The sequence below is a fragment of the Pimephales promelas genome, chromosome 12, assembly GCF_988280905.1.
Source record: "Pimephales promelas chromosome 12, fPimPro1.hap1.1, whole genome shotgun sequence".
Lineage (NCBI taxonomy): Eukaryota > Metazoa > Chordata > Actinopteri > Cypriniformes > Leuciscidae > Pimephales > Pimephales promelas.
The window spans coordinates 12,286,081-12,303,521 of record NC_142780.1 but is presented as its reverse complement, the minus strand read 5'-3'; the positions used below and the strand labels follow the sequence as shown (position 1 = coordinate 12,303,521).

Here is a 17,441-nt window from a genome sequence, read left to right as displayed (position 1 = left end):
AATCTGCTGCCCAATAGATGGACTGGCCATGACACCAAAAGGTCTGTTTGTTGTCTCAATGTGACAAATGGCCTGCTACATAACTCTTAATAAAAAAATCTCGCCGTTTGAGCCTTGAAATAAAACAGCTGAAGTCTAGACGGAGAAGTGGGTCGTCTGGTAAAATTTGCTGTGGAGTGTTTTGACTGGTGGAATTACTCAAAGTTTCCACTGTGGGTCCTTCTGAGTGCACTCCCTTTCTCCATCCTGACTGGCTACATCTGTCTTTCTTCCTCTAACAGCATTAAATGTTCAGACATATGTTGCTCTTTCACTGCATCCTGCTTTACAGCTCCAGGCAGAGCCTCTAGCCAGACACTTTTAAAATGCTTTCATGAAGGGCTTGGGGGAGGATGGAACGTAGTAAGCCATGTTAAAGCCATGTGTGACGCTCTTTCTCTTAAAGATGCTCTTTATAAAACTGTACAGACTAGAAACGCGAGAGTGTTTTTGACAACAAATGGGAAAACATATTGAGGAAGTCTTATAGATAGCTAGATGTTGTATCAGTGAGGGATCTAATGTATAATGTGCTGAGGCACATTCCTCCTAAATGTTGGCTCAGTAATAGGAACTCTGCAAACTCCTCTTAACCCCCGAAAGACTCTTGCATATGGCTTGCGTCTTGGTTCCCGAGAGTCCAGTTCGTTTTAAGAGTGAACCACCAGATTCTATAGCAAAGCACGAGTGCAAATGAAAATAAGTTCACAGGGTAATGGAGTTCCTGAGACAAGAATTAAACAACGCGTTCTAGATCAGTGCAATAAAACATTGATGGGTTACATATGGGCTTTTCTGTATCAGTTTAATTTGTGTAAAACAAGATAAATCGGCAATTTTTCCAATGCCTTTGTTATTAGTTTAAAAAAATCTTACCATCAAAGATAAAAAAAAAAATTGTGCTCCTTAAACAGCGACACATTTCCTTTATGAATAGATGGAACAGATTTTTTTTATTGAATTAGAAAACTTTAGTTTAGACTTTCACTTTACAGAAACTTCACTGTCACTTTCGATTCATTTAATGCACTCTTGCCGAATAAAAGTATTCATTTAAATTCTTTAACTTTTGGACAGTAGTGTATATCAAAAAAGAAAAAGGTTGAAGAGTTTTGCTCAGCTAAGAGACAAATTACTTTTACACAACCACACTTTTGATTTTAATATTTTCTCATTGATCAACTTTCAGCACAGGCCAACAGCAAGAATGGAAACATGGAAGATGTCCAGCCAATCAACTCCAGTGACTCAGTGTTGGGAACTAAACTAATGAGAAAAGGAATCTCTATTCATGTCACAAAAATGATGTATAGTTCACATAAGAGGGCAAGGGAAAGGGGTTGGTCTCTATGGTACTTCATTGACCCAACTAATCCCACATAGAATGAATTTTGGCTTTTTGGGATGACCCCTAAGCAAGAGCCTTAAGAAAAAGATGACAACAAGCTTTCAGATATGCTTTTTCCCATGCTTACCATGCTTCCACTAACCAAGAGCAGGCAGTCAACATTTAACACAAACTATTATTGTGAACATCCTATGATAAAGCCTCAACATTTACCCTGACACTACAAAAATGTTAGTGAGGGAAGTCAAGAATAAATAAAATATCAGTACCCAACTGACAAGCAGCTTCTTTTGAATGATTTCACAACAGCTGGATCCGGGGATAACCTAACTACGACTTCGGCACGTTGTTCAAAACCCCTCCACTTACATTCATTTACACAAACAACAATTTTGGGACATATATTTGGACACACGGTAACACTTTAGAATACGGTTCCTTCATTAATGAATAACTACACAAGAACTAATGAGTAACACAATATTAACAATCTAGTAACTATTATTAACTAACAAGAAACTCTGATTAACGAACTAGTAAGTAGCGCACAGACGAAAGTGGTAGTTCACTATTAAGTAATCAATATAGTGTTGTCAAAAAACTCGGTACTTCGGTACCAAGTCGGTACTAAAAAAAAAAATGTTACGGTACCAGCTTTTCTAGGTACCGAATAGCAGGTTAATCCAGTTCTAGACGCGCTGTCTGAAAGGTGCACAGTTGCGTCCTCTTCATAACGCTGATATGGCTCTCTCTCTCTCTGAATCCACTTGACACGAAAGGAGGAAAGAGCCACATATGAAATATTTTGGATTAGGCTAATGTCACGTTGCCATAAGAGGCCGATTACATGCAAATTCGCAATTTCAAATATAGGCGCGAGGCAAGCGCGCTCATAATAAAAACTCGTTGCATAGCAACGACAGACGCCGCGTGAGAGCAAGCGCTTTGGAAAGAATAAGCACGCGCAAAAATATAATAAAAAAAACACGCGCGATATGTGAACGGCCTCTAAAGTGCTTTCGGGGTAGTTTTACGAGTACATGAGCACAGTAGTATTATCCAACCGACACCAGAGTACTGGTATTAGTATCGATGCATCCCTATTTGTGTCATTTAATGTCAGTGCCAGTTCTATTCTTGCCTTTATAACTCAGCAGTTTTAAAAAGCCTTTTCAAAATTAAATATGAATGCAGTTTTAGATTAAATAAAAGTACAGTCAAATCAAATAAAACATGTTTTTTTAGTTTGGTAATGCTACAATAAGATACCATTTATCAACATTAGCTACTTCACATCAACACATGGAGTGAACAATATATTTTTACAACATTAATTAATGTTTGTAAATGTTATTTAATAGAAACACTTGATTGTTCATGTTTGTTCACTTTATTCATTGTGCATTAAATAAATGTTAACGGATTAGAACTTTACAAACAACTTTAAAAATGTGTTAGTATACTATTGTTTATTTTAGGTCATTTTATCTAATTTTTTTCTAAAGTGTTTATAATACAAATGTACAGTTTCCATACTTGTAAACGTGATAAACACTTAAATATATGTAAATTTAAACTAAGCTTTGGTACCGAAATTGGTACTGAGAACCGTGAACTTTTACTGGTATTGGTACCGAATACTGAAATTTTGGTACCGTGACAACACTAAATCAATAACTACTATTTTTTTTAATACTTCCCAGAGAACTACTGAAAAAGTTTATTAACAATCTAGTAACTACTATTAACTAAAAGAAATTCTTATTAACGAATTAGTAAGTAATAGCTCACAGATGAAAGTGTTACTAGATACTTCTGTGGGAATTACTAATTATTTGGATTCGTATTATAAAGTGAAGATCATTGGAACTAACTAGTAATTACTCAAGTGTTACTAAAGACATTTTCTAAAAGTATACCAAAGTTCACCAAAAATCTCAAACGTTTGCACAAATCATGACTAGATCATGTAGTAACACTTCAGTAATTACTATTTAGTTCCAATGATCTTCACTTTATAATACGGATCCAAATAATTAGTAACTCCCACAGAAGTATCTAGTAACACTTTCATCTGTGAGCTATTACTTACTAATTCGTTAATAAGAATTTCTTTTAGTTAATAGAAGTTACTAGATTGTTAATAAACTTTTTCAGTAGTTCTCTGGGAAGTATTAAAAAAATAGTAGTTATTGATTAGTTAATAGTGAACTACCACTTTCGTCTATGCGCTATTACTTACTAGTTCATTAATCAGAGTTTCTTGTTAGTTAATAATAGTTACTAGATTGTTAATATTGTGTTACTCATTAGTTCTTGTGTAGTTATTCATTAACGAAGGAACCGTATTCTAAAGTGTTACCGGACACACTACTGACTTCATCGTAGGCTGGCAGATTATGTATAGTGCTTTTTTCAGTTTTTATTTTTTATATAAAAAATATCTTTTCATTTACACCACCAAAGTCAACACACTGACTTTGAAGCTGATCACTGTATGAAGTGACAGTCTGTCCAGATCTTCAATGCGTTTTTTCATTAATCATTCACTTGAGTGAGCTATATTCAGAAATTATAATGAAAGAAATGTTTTATAAGAGAAGTCACAAGAAATTAGTTTATATCATAATTTTATTTTACATGGTAATTTACACTGCAAATAACGATTTGAGTGTTGTAAAGCTGTAAGTCTTTCAATGATTCTGTTTCAGATTTAATAATACTAATATTTAAGTCCAAGCAGCAATTATGATAATCTGGTTTATTTCTGATATTTTTGTTCTGGCTAGTTTAAGTTCTGTATGGCTGGTGGCCAAATTGGCTGGTGAGTGAAAAAGTTAATTTAATCTTAAAAAGAACTGTAACAGGCATTTAATTATAGGGTCATAATTTTCATGGACAATTATCAGAATGAAATACAAAAATTAAAATATGTTCTTACAATCGACATATTTTGTTCATTTTTGCTACTTAAAACATTTGTATCTGATTGAGATGAATGGGACATGCTGACAGCTTTCTCCAGATATATTAGACCTTGTTAAAAGGATAGTTCACCCAAAAATAAAAGTGTACTCACTTACTCACCATTATGTTGAAACCTGTACGAGTTTTTGTTCTGTTGAACTCAAAATATGATATTTTGAAGAATGTTGGTAACAAAATGGTTTCTTTCCATACTATGAAAGTCAATGGGGTCTGGACAGCTGTTTGGTTATCAACATTATTCAAAATATATTTTTGCATTTAACAGATTAAAGAAACAACATGGTGTGTAAACGATGACAATTCTCATTTAGTCAATTATGCCTTAAGTGAATATAAATGGGTGAGAAAAAAATCATGAAATGCATTGCATCTGGGGCATTAGGCTTGCGGTGAAAGTGAATCCTAATAGACCAGTACTTTACGCAACAAAAGGAGTCGATAGTGCAAACTGTGGCCAGTTCATGAATAATGCAAAGGCAATTACTTTCAAACAAAGAGATGGACACCATTAGTCCTTCCATTAATTAAAGAGGTGAACGTGAGGATTTTAGATCGGGTTTCAGCATATTCAGGCTTATGAGCGCAAAATGTTTCACATCTGCAGACTTACGATTCAAAAAAAATTTGAATATCAAAAAGCCTTCCTATTTCATTGTGTAAATAGGTGTAAAGGAGCAAATGTCATGACTGAAGGTGTGTTTTCACACCTGAAAGTTCATACCAAGGTCTGAACCAAAGTTCACGTTTTGATACATTTCATACTTTCAGAAAGTCTTTGTGGGCTGTATCTTGACATTAGATTTGTTTGAGCTAAATTTGTGCAAAATCGATTAGAGGTCTTCACAGTGCACCCGAGACACGTCGGCCCCGGACCCGGGACCCGTACGGGTTCGGGTCTATATTTTAAATGAGCAGCCGGGTCCGGGTCGGGTCCGAATCTATTACTTCGGGTCCCGGGTCTGTTTAAAGGGTTAGTTCACCCAAAAATGAAAATTAAGTCATTAATTACTCACCCCCATGCTGTACCAACCCCGTAAGACCTTCGTTCGTCTTCGGAACACAAATGAAGATATTTTTGATTAAATTTGAGAGCTGTATAACTACCACATTGGCTCCTAAGGGACTGCCTCTTGACGGCCCAGAAAGTCAATGAAGAAAATGTTTAAATATCCCAAGTGACTACCGTGGCTCAACTATAAGTTTATCAAGCGACGCGAATACTTTTTGTGCGAAAAAACAAACAAAAATAACGAGTTTATTCGACTATTTCTTTTCTTCCTTGTAGGCCAGAAACGAGATTTCCACGACGCATGCGCGAGAATTGCGATCTGAAGTAGTGTAAAGCAGATCGCAATTCTCGCGCATGCGTCGTGGAAATCTAAGGAAATCTCGTTTCTGGCCTACAAGGAAGAAAAGAAAGTCGAATAAACTCGTTATTTTTTTTGTTTTTTCGCACAAAAAGTATTCGCGTCGCTTGATAAACATATAGTTGAGCCACGGTAGTCACTTGGGATATTTAAACATTTTCTTCATTGACTTTCTGGGCCGTCAAGAGCCAGTCCCTTAGGAGCCAATGTGGTAGTTATACAGCTCTGAAATTTAATCAAAAATATCTTCATTTGTGTTCCGAAGACGAACGAAGGTCTTACGGGGTTGTTACAGCATGGGGGTGAGTAATTAATGACTTAATTTTCATTTTTGGGTGAACTAACCCTTTAACATTGTGTGTAATACCAACGCATTCTCATCCTTTAGCGTCATATAGGACGCGCTGTATAACAAAACGGCGAAATACTACTCACATGGCATCCGTTATCGTTAATATAACACGCGCTGAGAACGGGCTGGTAATACACGTGCGATTGGAGTGCAATCTCAAGCGCGTGTCATGTTTCTATGGCAACCAGAGCAGAGCTTCCGCCAAACCGCGCTTTGCATTTTCTCCAATGTTTATAATAATATAAATGAACCGTCTTGTTTAATCTTAAAGTTTTGGTGGTCAGATTCAGACTCAATGAAGAGCAGAGTCAAGCTCAACAAGCAATCGTTATTATAGTTCAAAAGGGCAAACAGTTAAAGTTATTATGCGAGTTAACTCGAGTCAGAATGTGCATGTGCAAGGCTGCATTTTTCATCCATCACCGTGACATCAAGTGGACTTTTAAAGCTGAAATAATGAGTGGATTAAGCTTGGAAAAACGAGAGAAATAACATGGATAGAACTTTCTTGTCGGTGGATTGTAATGCATCAGTCAGTCAGATAACGTCAGGAAGTGAGACGACGACTACTAAAATTAGGTAAGACAAAAAGTTTTATTTTCCGCAACTCGTGTGAAATAATATGTGACAATCGGGTCCAGTTGGGTTTGTGTCTTCCTGCCGGGTTCGGGTCCAGTTTTCAAATAATAGACGGGTCCAGGTCGGGTCCGGGCAGTACATTTATGGCATTTCTCGGGTCTGCACGGGTCCGGGTCCAACGTTTGAAATGAACGACGGGTCCGGGTCGGTTCGGTGTAGCACATTACGGGTCTCTTCCGGGTCGGGCATGAATTTTTGGACCCGTGAAGACCTCTAAAACCGATCACCGGTGATCAGCGCGAGATGCATCCCAGTTAGAAATGTGTTCGAGTGCAGTCCGCCTTGCTCTGATGTCTTTAAAACATTTAAACAACCGTGATGTATTGTTCTCTCTCTCTCTGATATCATGTTTTATGTGTATAAATTATGTGTGGATATTCCCAAACTCTCTGACAGTGTGATCTATGTGATGTAATTTTTTTTTTTATAAAAACACATCTGTATTAAAGAAATTGATAAACACATAGGCCTATTTAAAATGGAATTAAATAAGTACTTTGGGAGTATTGTTCATTATATTTATTTTCATATAAAAGCAACAAAACTAAAATTACATCCAGTTTATTAGCAACACCATGCACGGACATGAATCCCACGATATCTGATTGATCTCAAAGGCGTCTGATCCACTGCAAGAAGCGAGATTTGTCCAGCTTGCCAGCACTTTTTTGCACTCCTCCCCTCACTGCAGCCGCCTACTCTCGACGACATTTCAGGCAAGGCAAGGCGCATCTCAAACAAGCCTATAGATTGGTTTGTAAAAGGATATGCGTCTGACGTCAGTGTGTTGTCAATTCGGTGGGTAAGTTTGACAACATGATTAACAGACGCTGTAAAAAATAACTGTGATTTTAACGGTAAAATACTGTAAAAATGCTACAGTGCAAAACTGTTAATTGGTTAACAGAAACTTTCCGTATACGGTAAATAACTGTGATATAATTTATATTTATATGGTAAAAATACCGTTAAATTTACAGTTTTTGAAAGTGAACGAACAAATCTTTGTATAATTTACAGTGAAAAACCGTAAATAGACATTCCCACAATTCCCTGTGTGACGCTTCACATTATGTATTTTTGTTGAAATAACTATGGTTCCTCATAGTTTTATTGTTTTTTTTCTAATCAGTTATGTACATTAGGGTTTTATGTTACATTTAATGTTGTTAAATTAATGTTTATTGCATTTTTTTTTTCATTTCATGTGTGTTACCATGATGGTGTTTAATGTTTGTGTGAATGACAATGTGCAGCTTCTTTATAGAAGTATTACTTAAACAGGCGATCACTTGTGATGAGCTGTGATTGCTCATGTAACTCTCATCACTGCTGTGATTGTCGGTTGTCAGTGTATTACAATGGTCTAAAACAGATATCAATACGTCAATAAGTTGGTAAATCAACATTTTATCAGAAAATAAAATACGGTTTATTACTGTAAATTTTAAGTTAAGTCTGTAAAACCATTAACGTTCCTACCGCATTTTTTACGGTAAAGTTCTGGCAACCACAGCTGTCAGTTTTTTACCGTAAAATTTACAGTTTATTTTTTATAGCACAATTACCTGCAGCACCACCCATATACAAGGCTAGTTCAAATTTCGCCAAATGAACGCTCGTCATGCGAACATTTGCATTTTTGTGTGTTTTTTTTTTCAGTTGATTTCTTATGTCAACAGAACATACTTCAATTAAAAACCTCGTCTCATCCTCTCCCCGTGTGCTACCACGGCTCATTTTTTTCCTGCCACCTCTGTTTTTTCGGCTATGCTGGAAGCACCAGAACTTCTTATAAAAGGTCTGAAAGTCCGAACCATACAGAGATGCTTTCACACCAGAAACGAACCAAACCTTTGTTCAGTTTGATCCGGACCGAGACTACCTCTTTTCGTCGGACCAAATTTCATCTGTTTGGTGCGGACCGTGGTCTGGGGTTTCACACAAGTAATTTTGATTTGGACCAAACTGAAAAGTCTGAAAGACCGGACCAAACAAGGAAGGCGTGAATGGGCTGTAAATCGCTTCAGGAGGAGGATGGGGCCGGGTGTTACCCACCAGCCCAGTGCGCTTACACGTACTACTGTTTGACCTTTGACCAGGAGGATTTCTTCACCGTAAAGCACACACACACGCACAGAAACAGGAATGTAAAAAGCAACTAATGGCCAGGTCTGTTCACTCCAACCAAACCAACCAGACAGACAGAGATGAAGACAATGATTAAGAATCCCACTGGTCTCCCAGGTGGCTTCTGGGAACTGATGTCATAACATTCCATAGACCGCCTCAGAACAAGAGCTTCCGGTTACCCCCCCCCCCCCCCACACCCACCCCCTCCCCCCCCACTGAGGTTTAACTCTACTCTCTATAGAAATCATTACTATACACACACACACTGCTCTATATTCCTCTTCCATAAACACAGCACATATGCATCTATGAAGCCAACAACATGCCACATAAATCAATAGCTTCTATCTGAATTCAGCAATTACTTTTATCCTAGGAGAAATTGTTCCTGGAAAATATGGCCTTGGCTACCGAGATCGCTTCATGCTCAGTAGGCTACGGATACGACACTGAATTATGTCATGTTATTAGTCATGAGTTAGGCACTAAATCACAGTTAATTTGATCATAATGTCAGAGGAACATGAATAAGCTATGCTGTTTACAGCCAAGCGAAACTAGAGTCCTGCTGTGTGGACGGAGATATGGAGGCTGATGGACGGTGTGTTTCTGGCTGGTCCAGTGCAGTGCATTGTGGACTATATGTGAGGAAAGGAGGATGAGTGCTCAACACACAGCTGATGCCACCATCATCCAGATTCCAGATATTAACATACTATAAAAACTCCTAGCACATGTAGGCTTATTTTGCAGACAAAAGAAATAAAAGAAAAGTTGACAAATAATATAGGATGCATGGAATATATTCAATGAGAAACACGGCATATTGAATATTTATAATACTTTTGTTAATGTTGAAAGAAAATATGGATTGTAGAATTAAAACACTGTAAAAACATTATTTTTCAGAGGTAGTAAGTATAACCGACCGTTTTTATTTTATTATAACATGAGTTTTCAGTCAGTGACAGTGAGCTTCTGCTCAAGTGATATCTGCCTTATTGATTGTAAACAATATAAAGGCAGTGCTCTTTGACAGCTTTCTGTATAATCCATTCATATTTTGAACAAAGTTTTATTTTTCATACTGCTAAGTATACACTGCAAATTTGAATGAATTTTAATGTTTCCCAGCTGAAAATTTGCAGCGCAACAGACCTGTCACCTGTTCTGTTACCCGTAATGCATTTCTTTGTTGTTTCATTATATTATTTTAATAACTTTTCATTAGACATTTTTAATGCAATGTTTATTTAACTGAAGAATATTTGAAAGCTACATAATGTGTTAATGGATTTTTACTTATTATCGTTAACAGCATTAAATGAACTCAGTTTAATTTACTTAATTTTCAAGTAAAAAAAAATATTTCAAAATTGTTACAATTTGGTACAGAAATTGTTAAATTTGGCTAGTGTTGGTACCGACAAATGAAATTATGGTACCATGTCAACTTTACAATGATTATTGGAGTTTTACAAGAGAATAATATTTCAGTGCTTTTTACTTGAAAAATGTCATATTTAATTTAATGTTTTACTTGTCATTTCTTTGTAATTAACTGAGAAATTTCGACTTTTTTGTTGTCGTTTAAAAGCAAAGGCTCTGTTAGTTCTTTTGACACATTGCAATATTCAATTTAATGAAAATGATCAAAAATGCTGGCAGTGACTAGAAAAAAAAAAGAAAGAAAAAAACTCGCTGGTGGGGACAGAGTTCATTAAATAAATAAAAACACAAATGCATGCATTATTTTGAGAATATTTAGATCAGAAATTAATGTTGCATTAATAAATATAACAGCATATTAATCATATAAATTAATTTAAATTCATAATGATTGTTTTTACAGTTTTGTTTAACAAAAAAGCTGCATTAATAATGTGTTAATCATTTAAATTAACTATTTAAATTCATCATGATTGTGTTTTTATTATTGAAATCGTATGATGATTAGTTTTTTAAAAGCTGAAATTACATTATGTAAAAAAAAAATCTACTCTTAAAACATTTAAAATCAAGTAATTTCTCTATCTCTATATAAATCTTTATTAGTGATATAAAACAACGAATTCAACATGAAACTTAAGCAAAAAGCGCCACAAAACAGACACACACACACACACATATTATTATAATTAATATAATTTAACTGTTTATAAATAATTTATATATATATATATATATATATATATATATAAGTGTATGACTATATATATATATATATATATATATATATAAAAGTGTATGAATATATATATATATATATATATAAATCATACATAAAATTATATATAAATGGTTAAATTCTACATCTATGCTAAATTATTACTACATTAGACATGCCTTCATTGAAAACGTACGTATTAACATTATTTACTAACAAAACACATGTTATTTCCAAATTAAAAATCCAAATTTTAATTTATCCAAATTGTTTCTCATTGAATTATGTTTGACAACATAGGACTGAGAGAGTATACACTCCTGTGGCTGTGACATTCATGCAGCACTGGGCAACTACACTACTCAAACAGAGAACAGCATGTCCCTTATAAAAAAAAAAATTCTAAGAAAAAAAAACCCCTATGAAACAGCAGTGAGAGCTCTCACATCAATCTAGAAAACATATGGATTCCTGAAGCTATACTATACGCAGCTGCTCTGCATATTGCTTTGGAATCCATAACAGTGGTAAGAAATATAAAGTGCTGTGATTTCTAGAAAACGTCATGACAGGGCGATCAAAGTCTGAAAGAATAACTCCCAACATGAAAAGGCTTTTATTTAAAACCTTCAAACAGATGCATGGTCAGGAATTCTTGAAATGAAGAGGATCTTTTAAAAAAGAGATATGAACCCTTTGAGCAGATACATAAATGCAGATGATCAGTGTTTGAGGTGATACTCCCTATTGTGTAATTCAATATTGTTTGCTTTAATAAAGTAACTTATGATACAACAGCTTATCACTATCAAGTTAGAAATACACATTTTATGCTTAACACCCAACAATATACATTTTGAAACTATTTAGTTAAGAAAATAATTCTGCATGATAAATGTAGAATCATAAATTATTCATTAACACTTTAAAATAAGGTCTCATTTATAACATTAGTGTAATACCATGAACTAACAATGATCAATGCATTTGTTACAGCATCTCAGTTAACATTAATAAAAATACAGCTGATCATTGTTTGTTCATATGTTAACAAATACATTTAGTTTTCTTTTTATATATTTACTAATAAAACAATATTGTAACGTGTTACCAAATAATTGAAAATTGACAATGATAATTTTAAATAATTTTATTTAAATTTATTTATAAATAATATATATATATATATATATATATATACACACAATACAATTTTATTTTATTTAAATTTTATTTAAAATCACAATGAATTTGTTTTTATTATTTATTATCTAATTAAATATTTTAAAAAGCTAAAATTATACTAAAATAAATATACCATATAAACCAAAAGCTGATTTCAATTTAATTCATTTCTGCATATTAGAAACACTTACATTTTTAGTGGTAACATTTAATTGACTGATATAAATCTCAATTTTCTCTCTTCTTAATTCTAGCAATAATTTTAAACAATAAGCTCTACAAAACAGCACTTTATCTAATCAAATAGAAGTGTGGCAAGAGATTACAAGCAATATTATTAATTAAATTTAACAAATTCGAATTGAGTAATAATTAATCAAATTATTCCTTAAAAGTTAACCAATGATATGGTTTAAAATGAGTAAAGTTAACCAAAATAATTAACAAAAAATATCTAACAGACAGAATTCAAAGATTAATTAAGAACAATTTATTTTATATTGCCAACATTGAAGACAATTGATGTTAACAAGCAGAATCACTGAAGGAGAAAACCATCATTTTAAAACAAACAAACACCGATCACCATAATTGTGACTTAAATTTGTTTTTTTGGTGGTTGCAAGTTTTACTCATTTTAAAGAATTAATTTGATTAATTATTACTCAATTCTAATTTGTTAATAATATTGCTTGCAATCTGTTGCCACAATTTTTTTTTTTTGATTAGATAAAGCATATTCATTTTTACAGTGAGGCTTGTCATCTAAAATTTCTTTATAGACCATTTTGCAAGATGTAAACAACACTGGTCCAGAAGCACTTCCTGTTTCAGTTTTTTTTAACACTACATAAAAGCTGGGATAAAATACAACCAACAGAACATATAAAACTGAATCAAAAAGATAAACAAACATTTTAAGATGTTTTCTTTACATGTGAATTAAAAAAAAAAAAACAGTTAAAAAATGAAACAGGAAGAGTTTCTGGACCAGTGTTGTTTACATCTTGCAAAATGGTCTATAGGTTGCATTACCCCCATATTAGTGGTCAACCAATATGGCTTCTTCAAAGCTTCACTTTAAATTACTCCATATGATCCCAAGATCTCGAATAAATCATTGACTGCCAAGTTCTTTATCTATGACGGCAATTTTAGTAGATCTTACTGTTAATATCAAAATAACCAAAACGGCAGATTCATTTATCCATAGCACGTATACAGTGAATGCGTGGAAACATCAGAGATCTTTAACCACTATTCAAATTAATGGGAACGTGCAAACTCACCGCGTTCTCATGTTGCTGGCAGAACTCCACCCTCTCCTGGAACACATTCAGCATGGAGAAGCTGTTATGGAAGGACTGGGAGATGTTCACGGGGGTGTTGGAGTTGATGGTGCGGTTGACCAGGTGTAAGCTCTCCATCAGCCCCTCGATGAAGTGGTCTTTGGTGAGTCGGACCCTCTGGTGGGCCCGCACGCAGTTATCGCACAGGTACTCCTGGCAATCCAGGCAGTGAGAGGTAGCGGGGTTCCCCTCATCACAAGAGCTGCACTGAGGGTCCGAGAGGTGCTGGGGTCTCAGAAGACCACCGTGATGGACCACCGATGAAGACCGCCCGTTCTTGCCCTGTTCCTCAGCAGAGACCACCACATCCAGAAGGTTGCTGAACAGAAAGGTGGAGGAGGGCAGCGAGTCCACGCCTGATTCCGACAAAGACACTTTTTGGTCGCATGTGGGGCATCTTAGCTTCAGGGGGTCACCGGGGCTCCGGTGGCCCTCCAGGCATTGCCTGCAGAAGGCGTGCAGACAGGGCAGGACGTGCAGTCTCCTGGTGGATGAGGTAGATGAGTTGGAGGTCTGTGAGGAAGAGGAGGAGGTAGATGAATTGGAGGAGATCGGAGCAGAGCAGCCGCACAGCTCCTTGCACAGCGGACATGTTTGCAGGTCGGAGTCTGGGAAAGACGCCATTTGTGCAGAGGACCACAGAATAACTTCACACATAAAGACGCGTTAAGACACACGAAGTCTGCCGAAATGGTTCCCTGATCGAATTCAAAGCAAGTAATGAAGTCATAGAGTCATAGCGTCCATGCTCCGCCGTGAGCTACATTCACCGACACTTGATATACCTATGCATTCCCGTTTGATACATCTAGATAGAATTGGGCGCACTGGTTTTGCTGCCGCTCGCAGAACAAACTCTATACGCAACTTCTCGAGTGCACTTTAACCATTTGGAAAGCAAGTGTCATTCCGAGGCCTTATAATCCCTCGTTGTGGGGCATTAACATAGTTGCGAAACATGAAATCCGCTGCGAGGTCCCTGCTCCGATCCTCCCCCACCGCCGCATGACGAGGGGCCAAACGCGCTCGATACACTGTCAGTTTTCCTCTTTGCAAACGCAAATATGTCCGTTTTCCATGAACGCGCTTTTAGTCTACCATCTGCGCGTCATTATTCTCGATTCGCGCTTGCGCGAGCCGCAATTAAATAATTCAAAGTAGGTCCCATGTAGCTCGTTCGCAAGGAGCGCCCCTCAAAATCCTGTTACTGTGATGAGGCTGAAGGTGAAAAAGCCCCTTGAACTTCTCCGAGTCCGCTAACAGTAACAGTTTGGCGAGGGGAATCAACCTTTGGTTTCCACTCGTTCCCGAGGTTTCAAATGCAAATGTCCATATTCGTCTCGCGTTTGCAGCGCAAAACAAACGCTCTCCCCCCGCGTGCCACTTCAATCCGCATTCATTTTCTTTGGAAATGACGCTCGCGTGTACGACAATTCTACAGCTCGTGACCATCAAGAGAACGCGTCCATACTAAAAAAGCACAGCGCGCACTTCCGCCTGAGAACACTTTAGAGGGGCGGGGTTTGTGTTGCGAGGGGGCGGGGCTAGGCATAGTAGCCTAGGGCTAGCCTACATATTCAATGACCAAACCATTTTTTTTAATGGGCAGCAGAATACCTGGTGCTCAAAGAGACTAATTATAAGATCTTATTTAGGATTTATCCTGTAGTGTAGTTTTGTTTGTTGTTGTTTTTATAGAAGAGATTTTTTTTACATTCGTTGTCTTTTGCTCCAGTTTTATGTGTCTGCGCATGCGGAAAAACGCAGACCCTCTTTCAGTTAATTTATTTGTATTAAATTACTACATATTTTGAAGAAACAACAGAAAGACCAAAGCTTATGGTTTTGCGTGTGAAAATATTCAATTCAACTTAATTCAATTCACATTTAGCTATTTATATAGGCCTAGCCCTTTTTACAATAGCCTACAGATTGAATTAAATTGATATCTATTGTACTCTATTGCAGCCTTGTTTTTCCGCCCATATTATGTTCTTTTTGCCATTAAAAATGTGTTTGACAGACGGTAATTTCAGCTATGTTATATTTTCATTTTAATTTAGGTAAATTTGATACAGGCTTCTATAATAACTAAAACTGATATAAAAATCAAAACAGTCTTTACACACATATTATTAAAAAGACAACTACTAAAAATGACAATTAAGTAAATTACTAAATAGTAAATAAAGGCTATGTTATTTCATTTTAATATTTTCCATATTTCGATTGTTTTTAATAATATTACTGGCATATGCTTTTATATATATATATTAATTCATATTAATCTTCTTTTTTCGTTTAAATAAAACAATTAATGATTTTTCCACTCCACTTTGAAGGGAAAATCAATGATATTGACCATAATAGTTTTATTTTTGTCATATTTCAATTGTTTTTTTTAGCAATATCACTAGCATAGACTATACTTTTTACATTTATTATTATTATCATATTATCTTCTCTTTTTGTTTACATAAAACAATGATTTGTGATTTGATTGTGACAATGACATGGAGCGTAATGTTATTTAAAAGGAACACAGTTCTGTTTCGGTGTTGGCGAAGGGCCGATTGAGCATTATTGATATGGCCGTGGGGTTACATAGGACAAAAAAGGTTGGTAAACACCTTCTAGGACATGAGGATCCCTTTGTTCTCTTATTCTTTCTCATTAAGCCTACCATCTCTCAACAGTATGCTAATTTCCCACCCTCACCTGAACCTATGAAATCAATCTCAACCTTTTTGTAATCGATGCTATACGCCTCCTGAGGGCCCCTCCTGTAATAGATAGCTACCACATGTAGGACTGGCTTTTGTGCGCATTTATGGGCACTTAGGACGGGGTGCTGCATGGCTCTTGTGACAAGGGAGGAAGCTTCTCGGTGGGGCTTAGGCTCCAGATGCTGGCTACCCAATAAAGCAGTGGGATGCCAGGCTGAAAGACAGGGCTTTGGGAGGGACCTTTTGACCCCATTATTATGGCTGGGATTAGGGGTAGTGGAGGCTGCCCACACTCAGCTGCAGCGCTCTGGCCATCCCAAGGACATTCCATTGATCTACATGAGGAACACGGGGGGTTGGGTGAGGGCAGAGGCTCAGCAAAACCAAGCAAAGCAAGGAAAGGGTCATGTCACATGGTGGAAATGACCACAGGCAATGTGGCCTGAGGTTATGTGTACGTGCGAGGGTGGATCTGTGTAATGAAGCGCTGATCCCCTCTCAAGACCAGGAAGTAGCTATTAACCCTTTGATACTCATTTCTAAATTATGAACATTATTAAAACTTTGCTGTTGTACACAATCATGCCTTCTTTTTCTCAATTAGTCACTGTTAAAAAAAAAAAAAAAGATAAATAAGTCATGGCAACGCGTGTTTTTACATTAATTTAACTCATCAAAATAATTAAAGCAATTCATAATTTAAGTTCATTTGAAATGACTTATACAACCAAGTTGAGTACATAAAAAGTAAAAGAGCTTTGATCATTAAAGTATTTAAATGTAATCTTGCTAAGACTTATTAAAGGGAGATAAAGACATGATATTTATATGCACATATGCTATATGAGCCCAGCACCCTTTTACATTAAAAGCTATCAGAATGTCTTACTTCATACTTTTTTTTTTTGCTCATATAAATATCAGAAACTGCATATTGCATATTTTTATTCCATTTGGGAGTTTTTTTTGTTCCAAATTCTCCTATATTGGCCATAAAAGCCTGATGTATCAAATATGATACTATGAATGTTGAATGTAGCACATGTACAGTATGGATCATAGATCTTGGATCAAGGATCATAAACTTGTTTCAAATTTACACAGTTATTGACCCGAACTGAATGAACACTATTAACTTGATTCAGCTG

At 35.9% G+C, this 17,441-nt stretch overlaps 1 protein-coding gene across 1 annotated transcript in view; it reads right to left on the bottom strand.

Moving 5' to 3' along the window:
- Nucleotides 1-15,055, bottom strand: part of trim71 (tripartite motif containing 71, E3 ubiquitin protein ligase) — a 46,116-nt gene extending 31,061 nt beyond the window's left edge. Inside the window, exon 1 of the mRNA XM_039694468.2 lies at nucleotides 13,508-15,055. Coding sequence (XP_039550402.1) covers nucleotides 13,508-14,224 — 717 coding nt within the window. The 5' untranslated portion in view covers nucleotides 14,225-15,055. The remainder of the gene's footprint in view (nucleotides 1-13,507) is intronic.
- Between the last annotated feature and the right edge of the window lie 2,386 nt (nucleotides 15,056-17,441).